This window comes from Oryx dammah, unplaced genomic scaffold (assembly GCF_014754425.2).
Source record: "Oryx dammah isolate SB20612 unplaced genomic scaffold, SCBI_Odam_1.1 HiC_scaffold_25, whole genome shotgun sequence".
Taxonomy (NCBI): domain Eukaryota; kingdom Metazoa; phylum Chordata; class Mammalia; order Artiodactyla; family Bovidae; genus Oryx; species Oryx dammah.
Window position 1 is genome coordinate 86,611,214 of NW_024070209.1, and position 14,354 is coordinate 86,625,567.

Below are 14,354 nucleotides of genomic sequence, written 5' to 3' on the forward strand. Positions count from 1 at the left end.
TGCTTCCTCCAAGAGGCTCCCAAGCGCAGGGAGTTAGAAGATGTGCCCTATCCCCAGCTCTGAGAAATGTTGTGTCTTTCTTCCTGGGGAGGGAGCCACGGCTTTCACTGTGCCAGCCACAGGCCTTCTCAAAGGGGTCCTGCCCAGTTCAGGCTCCCCATCCTCACCTAAAATAAGTTTTTCCCAAGACACTCCCCTTGATGTGCCAAAGTCTTGGGTCCAATTCTCACTGGGCTGCCATTCTGGGTGGGCTGAGATTGCAGGGGAGGGTGGATGTTCCCACGAGCGTCTGTTCAACCCACATTCATTCTCATTTTCTGAGCCCCTGCTGCTTTGAGCCCGGCCCTCTACGAGACGCCAGGGTTCCAGTAGCCATATCTGGTCTCCACCAGTGAGGACGTACTGTTTCTAGTGAGCAGAGACACACTCATCAGTGCTCCAGAAACGCTTGTTGTTGTTCAGTCCCTAGTCATGTCCAACTCTTTGCTACCCCACAGACTGCAGCCCTCCAGGCTCCTCTGTCCATGGGATTTCCCGGGCAGGAATACTGGAGTGGGTTACCATTTCCTTCTCCAGGGGATCTTCCACACCCCAGGGACTGAACCCGAGTTTCCTATGTCTTCTGCCTTGGCAGGCAGGTTCTTTACCTCCATGCCACCTGGGAAGCCACACACACCCCCTTGGTAGGGAAGCCCCTCAGCAAAACCACCTGGGCACCTCCTGTCCCAGCTCTTGTGATATACACACACAACCATCTCCCCAGGTTCCAATACCAAGCAGGGGCTGCGAGGGGCCAGGTGCCCAGCACACCAAGCCCAAGGCCCACCACTGTCCTGGCCCAGTGCCCAGGCCCTGTGTGCTTCTCCATGCAGCCTTACCCTTGGGCCCCGATCCAACCATGTTGGGTCGGCCTTTGAGAAATGATGTGAGTAAAGACTCCTCAGCCCAGAGGATGGACATGCGCCCCTGTGCACACGATTTGTCTTCAGTGTCAAGGTGTTCTCCTCCCCTCTAGACACACCCTCTGTAGATCTCCTGGGTTTTCTGAGCTGTTTTCTCTACCTTGGCACCCTACCCCACACCCCCGTCACCTTGGCATCCCTGGACCCGCAGTTCCATCTGCTCAGCTTGGGGACTCTGCTGGTTCTCTCGTGAGTTTGTCCCTGCACCACAGTCTGGAAAGTTCCTCAAAGCCGCAAATCTGGGCAGTTACAGGGTGTACCCCATTTACATCTTGTCTCTCAGGGTCACTGTCTTTCATGACCCAAGGTCTAGTTCCTAGAAAACTCTCATTTGATAATTTTGTCTGGTTATTTTGGGTATTGAGAGTATATTTGGCTTTTCCTGTTACTCCATCTTGGGTAGAAGTGTGAAATTCCTATTACTATTACGTTCATGTTTAAACTGTCACAACTTGGCCAGTGGGAGCCCTGTGCCATTTAGCAGTCCCTGACACCCTTGATGGCAGCTGGCAACAGAATACTCTAAGCCCATTGTTATTTCTGTGCTCCAGTTACCCTTCAAGGAGCCCTGAATGCTTTTAGTAAACAACTAGGGCTTTTTCTTCTATGTGTAAAATAAAAGTGCCAGACCCTGAGACAGGCCCCTGCTCTTTCTACCTAGTCTTCACTTTATAAATAAGAAAATTAAAGGTCCAGTATCTTTCTCAGCAAAACACAGCTAGATGGAGACAGATCTGCACCCAGGCCTGTCTCAGGTGCTCCAAGGTTTTGCACCTCAATAGCTAGAAGGATAGATTCCCTATTATTTTTCAAGACAGCAGGGTCAACTGTGAGAAAAGCAAGTGTCGGGGCAGGGGGAGATGAGTTTGGTCATTTATAGGTTGGGATGCTGGTTAGACAGGTGTCAAGCAGACAGCTGGATATAGGAATTTGAAGCCAGGTGCATAAGTGTAAAGGAGAGACAAAAATGCGGGGGTCTTTATGGTAGAGATATCATTTTTATCTAAATCACAAGGCTGGAAAAGATCACCAAGGTTATGAAGAGAGTACAAGAGGGGTCAGGGAGAGGAACGAAGACAGAGAAGGAGCAGTGAGGTTAAGAGGAAAGCAGGGTGGTGTGGCCCGCAGGGGAGCCATCGACCCTGTCCAGGGCTACTGATAGATGACCCTGAGGAGCAGGAACTGAGGCCATCAGGCCGCCTCTGGTGCGGTGTGGATACACAGCCCCAGCACAGTGGCTTAGCGAGAACGTACTCACATTACTTTGCCAACAAAGGTCCGTCTGGTCAAAGATATGGTTTTTCCAGTAGTCATGTATGGATGTAAGAGTTGGACCATAAAGCAAGCTGAGTGCCAAATAATTGATGCTTTTGGACTGTGGTGTTGGAGAAGACTCTCGAGTCCCTTGGACTGCAAGGAGATTCAATCAGTCCATCCTAAAGGAAATCAGTCATGAATATTCATTGATAAGGACTGATGCTGAAGCTGAAACTCCAATCCTTTGGCCACCTGATGCGAAGAACTGACTCATTGGAAAAGACCCTGATGCTGGGAAAGATTGAAGGCAGGAGAAGGGGACGACAGAGGATAAGATGGTTGGATGGCATCACCGACTCAATGGACATGAGTTTGAGTAAACTCCAGGAGTTGGTGATGGACAGGGCGGCCTGGCGTGCTGCAGTCCATGTGGTTGCAAAGAGTCGGACACGATTGAGCGACTGAACTGAACTGACTCCAGAAGCAGGTGTGAAGGCTATGGCTCCTGGATGTTCTTTGGAAGCCTGGGCTGGGGGTTAGGGGGCGGGAAGCTGCTGCCTCCCATCTCCACTCTTGGCACACGGAGAGCCTGAGGACAAGGGTCACAGTTACCGGGCACGATGCTCTTGTTCTGCCAAGGCCAGTCCCAACATCAGAGTAGCCAACATGGAAACTGCCTCTTCACATGATTTCTTTCAGAAAGACTCCTCCAAAGAACCCAAAGGCCGAATAGAATCCCAGAAAACAAAGAGGAGGGGTGGTGGTCAGGCACTGGGTACATCACAGTACAGGACACAGGTCCAGTTTGCAAATTGAGAGTTTTATGATTCAAAGAAAAGTTACATCACACATATTCATTTAAATAGTATGTCAAAGTCTGTTACATAAAACGTTTACATTTAAAATTTTTATCACTGAAACTACTTTAAAAGGCTCAAAGTCAACAAAGAACAAGCAAAACTGCTTGGGCAGTAAAGTGCTCTAGGGGCCGTGCCTCCCGCATGCTCCTCTGATGCCCTGGCACACGGAGGGACCCCATGCTGAACACGCCCCGTGAGGACCTGGTTCTCACGTTGCATTTTTCAGGTGAAGCTATTTTCCAACTTACAATCTTTCCATCAACAACAGAGGGCCCAAAATGTTGTTTACAGAACGTATTTCAAAGTCTCATCAGGAAATGGAAGTGTAAATCAAAACCCTTTTTCCTTTTTTTTTTTTTTAGCACACCTATTCTTTAGAAACAACACTGTTCAGAGAATGAACTTCATTCAGGGTGACAAGCAATCAAACACTCAGAGACGTATTATCCACCAGAATCTTAGTCGGACCAATATTATTTTGTGTTAATTATGAAAAATATCTGAATTTAATGCCATTTACAGCATACACATAGACATGTTTACGCTGATCTAGGGCATGAGTGGGAGAAAGGAGGGGGTGGTGGGGAAACAAGGGCTATGTACATTGAATTCTGGTTTTCTTGTAATTGTAGTATGTCTCATGACCAGTAGGAATGCTTAGCTATAGAACTGATCAAAGACACGGAAGCCTCCTAAACACAGCCAGCACTTACAGACCTGTATGTCAATCAGCGGTTGATACTAAAGAGTAACTTAATGGGTATCAAGAGACATACAGTGAATGACTGGGTGAGGGCTATCAGGCTAAAAAAGACCTGAACACAAAACCTAATTGTATGTATTCAATATTTCACCTTTCACCATGATTTTAATAAAGGCAAATGCAAATAAATAAGCAGCAAAGACAGAATCTGATTACATACAGCATGACAAAAACCATTCCCAGGCTCGAAGGGCAGAGCGACATTGCCATGTCCCTTACATACATTCTCTTGCCTGGGTTCCCAAGGCTGCCCAGTGGAAGCAGTTCTCAGCAGCTTCCCGGACACTGGGGTGCAGTCTCTACAACGCTGGGACCTGTGCTCAAGGCTTCAGTGAAGCCCATGGTCTCTTCTCTAAGCAGATTGCAAAATACCCCACTCCAAGTACTGTTGTGTTTGATCAAAACAACTCCCTTCCAACAAAGTGAATGAAAAGACAGATTGGTAGGATTATTGCTGTACCATGTCACTAACATTCCCCATCACTAATACTTAATAAGCAAAAGAATCGGAACATGGCAGCTGGACCGCACACACAGCTACTTCACCTCACATAAGCTTTCCTTAGGTGGAAAGTTCCTCCAACCACCAAGGATATCTTTTTCTCTAAGAAGTGATTCTACCCACAAAACACTTGGGTAAGGCCACAGCAAAGGAAGTCAAAGGGACAGAGCAGCTGGGTCTGAGTGCTTATGTCATCTTTTCTTGGTGTATCAGGCACAGACAGGAGACTGTGAATTGACCGCAGACACTTAGATGCTCCAGCAGCTCTCTACTCACTGGATATCTACCGATTATTTTAAGTTCATCTCTGGGGCACAATCTTCACAAGTCACTCCACGGACACAGGTGACTAAGTTCTACTTAAAGAAAATTCTAATTCCCTGGGCTACATAAAGCCTTAAAGGGAACTGTTCTCTGGAATTTCCCTTGAGAGTATTAGGAAGAAGCTGCCTGCAAAGGTTTTCCTCCGCTCCCATTTCTTTAAGAGGCCTCTATTCAACTAGTTCTGATTTTAAAAACTCGTAGATCTAAAAGGCCTGATTGCAGAGTTGTCAATTTTTTTTTGCCTGAATAATGTGTCAACTTTACCAAAAGCAGGGTTATTATAAAAATGTTAAACATTGAAAAGAAGATTGTAAAATCATCTATATAGAAATCGGTGATCTGAGAACCAACAATATAAGTATCTTTTTTATAAAAAACAGTATAAAAATTAGTACCCTGTCTCAATCCTACCAAAATAGGAAGGTTGTAAAAATCCAAATTTTGCAAAATTTATTGCCAAACTGTGTGTCTGAATGCTGGTGATTTAGATTACCAAATTTTCTTCCATTTCCTTAAAAGAACTTCTGAAACTACAAAAGATACTGAACAGGGTCCCAACCAAAAAAAGACAAGTTAACAGAACGTTCATCAGAACCAGCTCCCCTAGCCCTCAAGACGATTTTTTGTTGTTGTTGTTTTTGGAGAGAAAACCATCACTTCCACGATTCCTGAAAAGAAAAAAGGCTTTGGAAAATTCCCGTCCACCACCCCCTGGCAGCCCTTTCAGGCGGAGGCCGGTGCACACTCCGGCTCCAGCGGGCTCCCAGGGTCCTTTGCAGAGGCCTCTCTGTTCAGCCTGCTGACCGCTGCCTGCCAGCCGGGGACCCTCTTGGTGGCCATGTGGCGCCGGGCGTGCTTCGTCAGGTGGTCGCTGCGCATGAAACGCCGGTCGCACACTGGGCACACAAATTTCTTCTCCCCGGTGTGAGTTCTGCGGTGGCGAGAGAGTTCATCTGAACGAGCAAATTTCTTGTCACAGCCGTCCCAGCTGCAGCTGAAAGGCTTCTCTCCTGAGGGGCAAGGAAACAAGAGAGAAACGTAAATGCCCAGCACCTTAGTGGACACGTTAAATTATGTCGTTTTAAAAATTTTGTGCGTGAAACCTAAGAGGCAAGTAATATCCCACTATTCCAGTAACAGGTTATTTCCAAGTCAAGAAATCGTTCAAAATGCGTTTCTTCCTGCCACAACACGCAACATGTCAGGGGCCCAGGATGTTGAATTATTCTAATCTTTTTTATTTTTGAACTTCTATTTTGTATTGGGGTACAGCTGATTAACAGTGCTGTGACAGCTTCAGGTGAACAGCAAGGGGACTCAGCCATTCATATACATGTATCCATTCTCCCTCAAACCGCCCTCCCATCCAGGCTGCCACGTAACTCTAGGGAGAGTTCCCTGTGCTGTCCAGTAGGACCTTGGTGGTCATTCACTCTGAAGTACATGTGTGTACAGTGTGTACATGTCAATCCCAAACTCCCTAACCATCCCGTCCCCCTGCCAATCATAAGTTCGTTTTCTAAGTCTGTGAGTCTCTTTCTGTTTCATAAGTTCATCTGTATCATTTCTTTTCAGAGTCCACATATAAGGGATGCCATACCATGTTTTCAAATTAAAATCTTTGACTGTGAACTTGGGATAGGAGGAAGATTCTTGAAAAGAATCAATTCCTTAAAAAAAAAAAAAAAAGTAAAAGAATTCCTTTGCTCTCTGAAGCTGCAGATCTTAAAAAAAAAAAACCCTCCTAGGACAGACTTCTCAGAATCATTAATCCCATCTCCATGTCTGTTATTACACTGATGATGAGGTTAATCACAAGACTGGTGTGGATTCTAACAGCTAACCTCTTGTTGTCACAAGCTTCATGCGTCTGTCACTCGCTCCACTTCAGAGCGCCTGGCAACTGTCCTGCCTGCACCGGGTCTCCCTGGAGGTACGGAGGGGAGCCAGGGAACACCTGTCTGCAAAGTCCTCCAGGCCCTTTCCTGCCTCCCAAGGCCCTCACCTCAACCAGGCTGTGACCACCATACACTGCTCGTGCAACTTTGTGAACGGATCTGTTAAATGCTGTGGCATACTGTCATGACCTTCCTCCTAGAAGGTTTACAACTTGTCTAGTTCATCCATCTATGTACAGTTTAGCCCCCCCGGCACAGCACTTTGTATGATAGGTGGTGAATAAATGGTTCTGAGTGAATGAGTGCTGAAGAGACATCAACTGAATCTTTGGTATTTTCAAAGCAGATTTAACAGGAAAATTCAGCATCCCAGTGGGTTTTTATGACTCACTCTAAGAAAAAGGGCTCGCACTTCTTGGATTTCAAAGACTCCTTGTTGAAAGCATAAGATTACCTGTTTCCAGCAAAACGCCACTGGTGGCAGCATACCAGGTGGCCAGATGTTGGAGACAGACAACCCTTTGGTGTGGGATTTATAAAGTGTCCCGTGTTTTCAACTTAGCAAAAATGTAGCCTTTGCCCACTCTACCTTATCCTAAGGAAAACATTTTCAGGTTGGTACAGTGAAAAACCATCTTATCTAACGTAAACTTACCCAAGGTTTCTATTTCTTATGAAAACTCCAATTCAGTGTGTACAAAGTAGCACCGGAATTTGATTCTTCAGAACCTTTATGGTTCCTGACACTTAAGAACTTTGGGAAACCTGAAGACAGCTTGCTTGATCACCTTATTTCATGCCATCCTGTCAGTATTTCTACCAAGGGAAGCTGACAGAATGAACAGTAAGACGTCATCCCACTGCATCCTCAGATGTGGAATCTGTGTTTGGACGTAATCTGAAGCTCACCTCTGTAGTCTCAGTGAGAAGTAGAGCTTGCCAAGTCAAGGAGCCCCTTAGAGGTACCTGTTCACGCTAACCCTACAGCACCAATAATCAATCATGACTTTACTAGAGTCAGGCTCCTAAGACAGACACTGAGTGTATACTCAGTGAGATCAGACAAGTATGCTGCTGCTGCTGCTAAGTTGCTTCAGTCGTGTCCAACTCTGTGCGACCCCATAGACGGCAGCCCACCAGGCTCCACCGTCCTTGGGATTCTCCAGGCAAGAACACTGGAGTGGGTTGCCATTTTCTTCTCCAAAGCATCAAAGTGAAAAGTGAAAGTAAAGTCACTCAGTCATGTCCAACTCTTCGCTACCCCATGGACCGTGGCCTACCAGGCTCCTCCCTCCATGGGAGTTTCCAGCCAAGAGTACTGGAGTGGGGCACCATTGCCTTCTCTGTCAGACAAGTATACAAGTAACTAAAACACAAAGGGAGAACATGGTGAAAAGCACAGCAAACCACTAGGGGCAAAGAAAGGAGGAGAGATGAGGAAATACTTTAAGAACTGGCTCTTACAGGGTTTTCAGTAAGTACAGACGGGCAGAGGGTGAACAGGGGCATCGTGGGGCTGCAGAGAGAAGGTGAAGCCAGAGAGGCAAGTTCTTCACGGGCCAAGTTTGGGGCTCATCCCTGAAGCACACAGCCCCTCCACAGCGCGGAGGGTGGTAGAGCTCCTATAAGGCCTGTGTTCCAGATGCAACTTCATTCCGCAAGTAGGAGCTACCACAGTCAGAGTTTTAATGTGCTAATTACAAACTGCTCTACCTCAAATGCATCTCAGAGTAAACTACCATAACCACTCCCTTCAGTTCAGCTTTTCCTCAGCTGTATTCTACAATTCACTGCCGTCCCCCAGGCCAAAAGCTGACACCTGGGGTTCTGTGACCAAGGGTGCTTATGAAACACATCTTGACTGCAGAACCCATGACCTGTTACTGTGCTTTCATGTATGAATGTGTATGAACCTTTCTAAGCTGAGTTTAGTGAGCATTTAGCCACTGCTGCTGCTGCTGCTAAGTCGCTTCAGTCATGTCTGACTCTGTGCAACCCCACAGACGGCAGCCCACCAGGCTCCCCCATCCTGGGACTCTCCAGGCAAGAACACTGGAGTGGGTTGCCATTTCCTTCTCCAATGCACAAAAGTGAGAAGTGAAAGTGAAGTCGCTAGTTGTGTCCGACTCTTAGCAACCTCATGGACTGCAGCCCACCAGGCTCCTCTGTCCATGGCACTTTCCAGGCAAGAGTACTGGAGTGGGTTGCCATTGCCTTCTCCACACCAGCACCATGTAGCTATGTAAATGCAAACTCCAAGAAAACGTAAAACTAGGTTCCTCAGAGACACTGTTCACATGTCAAGTGGGTGTCACTGGTAGCTACCCTCCTAATGGACAGAGAACATTTCCATCACTGCCAAAAATCCTTCTGGACAGAATGGACAGGACTACAGAGAGATCACTAGGTCATTACAGTTAGTTTTCTTCTGTGACTTCTGAGTTAAAACTATGTATTTCCAAAAACAAAAAACCGAAATTCCTTTAAAGTTCAAATATTCTAGAATATTCTAGAATATTCCACACTTTGGAGAGCTCTTTCCCCACAGTAAGTCTAAGTTGCACTGATAAAGAGTGTTTACTGAATGTGAATGCACATTTTCTAGAATGCAAAGAAAAGCCTCCACTGCAATATGAAGAGAAAGAGGGTGCATGAGCCTCATCCTAAAAGCCTATCAATCACAGGTTCAGAGAACAACACTCTGAACGGAAGATTCTAGAAAAACCACTGACAGATGTACTAACGTTCACCCCAAGACGATGAAGGCTTTTCAAAACCAAAGAAAAATGGTCACCTTCTCCAGTGGGTCCCAGCTTTGCTCCCACCAAGAGAAGGCTGGACGTGTTTTTTCTAATCACAGGATCTGACCTCCCCATGCCCTACCTACCCTGCAGTACTCACCTGTGTGAGTGCGAAGATGAGCCTTGAGGTGGGAACTTTTGAAGTAGGTTTTCCGGCAGCCTGGGAAGTGGCAAACATAGTTCCTCCTTCGGGAAAAGTCTACCTGAGGGGCACAGCTCTGACTGGATGCGATGAACACTGGAGCAGGGGCAAGGGGCAGGAATCTGGTGTTCCCGACAGGCATGCTGCTGGCTGAGCATGTGGTGGGCTGGGGGAGGGGCCCCTGGGGCAGAAGCAGCATCACGGTTCCCTGAGGCACAGACGTTCCCACGAACACAGGCAGGGGTGTGGGAGCCGCGTGGGGCAAGACGGGCTTGACAAGCCCCGCAGACACCTGGGGAGGCGGCTTCAGAACAGCTGGTAACAGGCCACTGGGTCCAGTCACAGGGATCATTTGGCAGAGGACGGGGGGACTAGGAATGGGGACGGAGATCAGAGGGGTGGCTTTCCTTGCCAAGTCGTTTTCATAATTCTTTGGTGAGCAGGTCTGAATTGCAACGGGCCACCCTGCCTGCTGGCCTTTGTTGGTGGGGATCAGGCCACTGGACTTATGCGAGCAAGGTTGACAGGACACTGAGTTCATGCTGAGTAAACTGTCTGTGAGGTGCATGTCCTGCAAAGTTTCAACATGTCCCAGGAACTGTGCTTCTCCTTCTGTGCAAGTTGGAAGTTGCTGTTCTTGAGTCTGGGCCGTGGGACAGGAGTGATGGGCAGAAGCGGGACTCCCGCCAGTGTGGCCAGTGATACCCGTCACCGTGGCCCTGCAGGGCGGGCTGGCAGCTGGCTCCAGCAGCTCTGGTTTCGGACCAGGCAGGAACGCCTCCGCCGTCCTGCTCAGCACTCTGGCAGCCCCAGCAGAGGCTGGGGGGACCGCCACGACCACGGGGGCTTTGGAAGCAGTTACTTGGGGAGGAACAACTATCCCAGTCAATGGTTCCAGGAGGTCAGGGCTCTGAGGAGGAGTCATGCACTTAAAAAAAAAAGTACCATGTGAAAAGGTTGTTCTGGTTAAATTTTAAGAAACTGACTTTGAACATGTTGTCTCCCCAAGGCCTTTACAAAGAAGTATCTAGAAAAGACTGGTCGAGGTCTGCTCACAGCAGCACCCAGTGGATTCAAAGGCTGTATCAGCTGCTCTACTTCCTAGCTTCCTCCCCTTTTCCTGCCCTCTCAAAGCCATCCATTTGCTCAGTTGTAAGAAAACCAGTGCCATGCTTGACCTCGCACATCTAATGAAATGGACAATTTAAATATTAGGACTACAAATGAAAGATAAAAATTTATGTTCAAGATGAGTGCTTTACATGATAATTTTAGATTCTGAAAAAACTTCTAAAAATTCTAGTGGAAATCATCACACTTATCCATTAATCACACATGTATCCTGTGCCTACTGAATGCAAAGTAAAACCTAACAGAATGATCCCTAAATGGCCATGTTCCAACCAGGGGTTCTGTCTAAACCAAGCCTCTCTTTGTGTAACAGCCCCCCTGCCCCAACAATTCCCACTTATTTTCAGCCTCCGAGTGGAAAATTCCAATGCCAAGTAACTCTGAGAGCATGAAGCAGGGCACCTCAACCCAGGTGGGTGGGGGCGTGTGTGGTGTGTGTGTGGCGTGGGGTGGGGTGGGGTGGGGTGGGGTGTGGTGTGTGTGTGTAGAAAGGCTTGATGGAGAAGTGGTATCTGGGTAGAGGTGGAGGAGAAAAGAAAAGGAACCAGCATAAGCTAAGACCTGTATGTCTGTCATGTGGACACACATGGAAAGGACAAGTGGACACAGGGGTGACCAGGCATTGGGGGCTGGGCCAGAGGAACTGTGTGGGAAGTGCAGAGCCCAAGGCAGACCGGCACTTCACCCTAGGGTCAGAGCTGTCTGGGTAGCCAGGCCCACTACCTGGACAATCCTCTCTACTACCCACAAGTCCCTTCTCATCCCTCTAAGTTGGTATTCCACACTCCTTTCAATACAAGCCTCTAGCCCAGGACAATCAGATTATAATCTCCAGTTTTGTTGGCAACTGACAGCTCTCAACGTCTCCAAGTTGACAAGCAAGTTTTCTCTGGGAACTTTACAGCTGCAGCAAGTTAAGAAAACCAAAACCAGTGCTTGACTGCACCCAACTCACCCAAGAAAGCTGGCTGCCAGAGAGGCCAGGATTTCAATCCAGCTAACAAAGGCCACCTGGCACCAGAGCACAGGCCTTCCCCCGCCGCAGCTGTTGATCCTGACCTTGGACTAGGGTATCTGGGGGAACCAAAGCCCTGCCCTGCAGTTTCCCAGGGAAATCAGTGCACTTCGCTTTCTCCCATCAATCTGCAGGTTTCAGTCACTGGACATTTTCACCCCATGGCTACAAACTATGATCAGCTGAAAGCTATTTTCAAGAGCAAAAGGAAGTTTTCACCCTCTGGACCCACACACGGGGAGGACATGAACTTGCTAGCCAGCATCAGGCAAATCTACCTAGGATCTCTTCAGCACATTTAATGAACGTACTTCAGTCACTGCACAAATTGCTCCTCTCCTTCGCTCTTACCAGAGTTGATAGAGAATGGAAGTCCTTTGGTAGCTCGGATGGGGCCGTGTCCACATGCACTGACGTGGTGACATCCCCAGAGTCAGAGACGGGTGTGAGGGGTCTGATCTTCAACAGGTCAGCTTTCTGAGATCTCTGACCCCAGGAGCTCATGCAAACAAGAGCCTCCACAGCTTCCATGTCATTCTGCTCCAAGATGCTGCATGTGGACCTCTCGCTGTCGTGCCGTTTCCTCTCCAGGATTGACTCACATATGTCCATGATGTCAACCTAAAGGCAGAACAGTAGGATGGCTACTCAGTCCCTGGAAACACAGGGAGGGGCACCCCAACAGACAGCATGGGGACACGCACGGGAGCCCGCCAAGCATCATGGGCAGCACATGGATGCACTCTAGCTTTCAGAAAGGATGCCCACAGAGCAGCCAAGGACCACCGAGCTCCAAGATAGCACTCTGCCGACGGGAGGAGGAGGAATGAACTCAGCTGGCCAGTGGCTTCCACAGAAAACCTTGATGCTTGACGAAGGTTATTAAGTTCCTGTTTTCCGTTGGTAAAATGAATAATAAGACTTATTTCTAGAGGTATGAGCCTGTCTAGTACCTAACTGTCCCCGGTGGAGAAGAAAAGACACCCATGGCTCAGGTCGGCTGAGATGAGAGCACGGCCCTTCTGAGCCAGTGAAGCCACCAGAGTATCCCCACAGGCCCGTCTGTGACAACCCTGGAGGACCCACAACAAGCAGGGCATCCATTGTTCAGCAGAGCTTGAGGCAGGAAAGCCCGTGCTGTTCGGCCCGGGTCCCCACAGCCAGGGGCACCAAGTCACTTCTGAGGCCACCAGGCCAGCGAGGGGACGTCAGAAAGTTTAAGATCTGCCACCAGCCGGAGGCCTGAGGGCTTTCCAGCACAGCACCGTCTTTTTAAGCAAGAGAGGGGTGGGAAGCAACTGGAACGGATCTGTTCCCAAAGAAACTTTACATCTACGAAGATACACACTTCTAGTCAGTTCAGTCGCTCAGTCGTGTCCGACAGTTTGCAACCCCATGAACTGCAGCATGCCAGGCCTCCCTGTCCATCACCAACTTCTGGAGCTTGCTCAAACTCATGTCCATCACATTGGTGATGTCTGCCAACCATCTCATCCTCTGTCATCCCCTTCTCCTCCCGCCTTCAATCTTTCCCAGCATCAGGGTCTTTTCCAATAATTCAGTTCTTCACATCAGGTGGCCAAAATATTGGAGTTTCTAGTCAGTTTGCCTCAATACTCAACCTGTCCTGCTCACCTTGCCCCCCACCCGACCCCCAGAACCCAGGTAACACTGCTGCTTTTTACAAAGGCCACCCTAGCCCCGCTTCTGCCCACTGCTCCGGGCCTCCTTGGAAGGAGCTGCGAACTCACAGACGTGGGGTCTGCCTCCTGCTTGGCGAGGAGGAACAGGGCGTTGCGGGGCCCCGGGACCTCTCTCTCGGCTCCTCAGCGGCCCGCGCGGATCGACTAGACCCCAGATGCAGCCAGCGAACTCCACGCGACCCTCAGGCCTGGACCGGAGACACCCCGAGGTAGAGGCGTGGCGCCCTGCCCCACGCGTGCTGCCTTCCCGCCAGCACTTGCCCCGCCCCTGCGTTCCCACAGCCCTCGCCCCGCCTCCACCTTCCCGCCAGCTGTTGCCCCGCCCCCTCGGCCTTCTCACCGCCCGCGGGCCGCGTTCCCACAGTCCCCGCCCCCAACGGCGCCCCGCCCACCACAGCCCTTGCCACGCCCCCACCCTCCCGCCAGCTTTTGCCCCGCCCCTTGGCCATTTCACCGCCCGAGGGCCGCGTTCCCACAGTCCCCGCCCCTCCGCCGGCGCCCCGCCCCCACAGTCCTCGCCTCGCGTTCCCGCCGGCCGCGCCCCGCCCAACGGCCCCCTCCTCCAGGGCCTAGTGACGTCATGGCTGGAAATAGTCCCGCACCTGGGGGCTGGCAGGGCGGGGCCGCTGCGGCAGCGCCGGACAAAGCTGCGCTGGAGAGGCACGAGGCACACGCCCCCTTCCCGCCCCTCCCGCCGCGGCCTCGCACGGCCACCGCCCCTCCCGGCGGCCGAACCCACTGGGGTTCCTAACGGTGCGCGCGCGGCGGCGGCAGCGAGGCTCCCGGTCCTCCTCCATTCGCCGGGCCCGCACAAGGCATCGCGTCCCCACCTCGCCCCTCACGCCGATGGGTGGCCACTCACCACGCGCGGCGCGTCGCCCGGGCCCGCGGAGCCCGGCGTGTGCATGGTGCTGGCGGCCTGGAGGCAACAAAGCGCCCGCGAGGCACGAGCTCTGGGGCTCGGCAGCTGCCGCACGTGCGCGGCGGGCGGCGGCG

General features: G+C 50.2%; 1 protein-coding gene across 3 annotated transcripts; it reads right to left on the reverse strand.

Moving 5' to 3' along the window:
• Positions 1-3,020: 3,020 nt before the first annotated feature.
• Positions 3,021-14,348, reverse strand: KLF11 (Kruppel like factor 11). Of its 3 annotated transcripts, none has more exons than XM_040224938.1 (4): positions 14,221-14,348; positions 12,007-12,276; positions 9,468-10,437; positions 3,021-5,678 (listed from the first exon to the last, which is right to left on the reverse strand). In XM_040224938.1, exons 1-4 carry the CDS (start codon positions 14,263-14,265, stop codon positions 5,392-5,394), a joined length of 1,572 nt encoding a protein of 523 aa, XP_040080872.1. In that variant the 5' UTR covers positions 14,266-14,348; the 3' UTR covers positions 3,021-5,391. The 3 variants fall into 3 exon arrangements, with proteins under 3 accessions (XP_040080872.1, XP_040080874.1, XP_040080873.1); XM_040224940.1 differs by lacking the exon at positions 14,221-14,348 and adding an exon at positions 14,094-14,188 and having other exon boundaries at positions 3,417-5,678; XM_040224939.1 differs by lacking the exon at positions 14,221-14,348 and adding an exon at positions 13,407-13,576 and having other exon boundaries at positions 3,417-5,678.
• Positions 14,349-14,354: the final 6 nt, after the last annotated feature.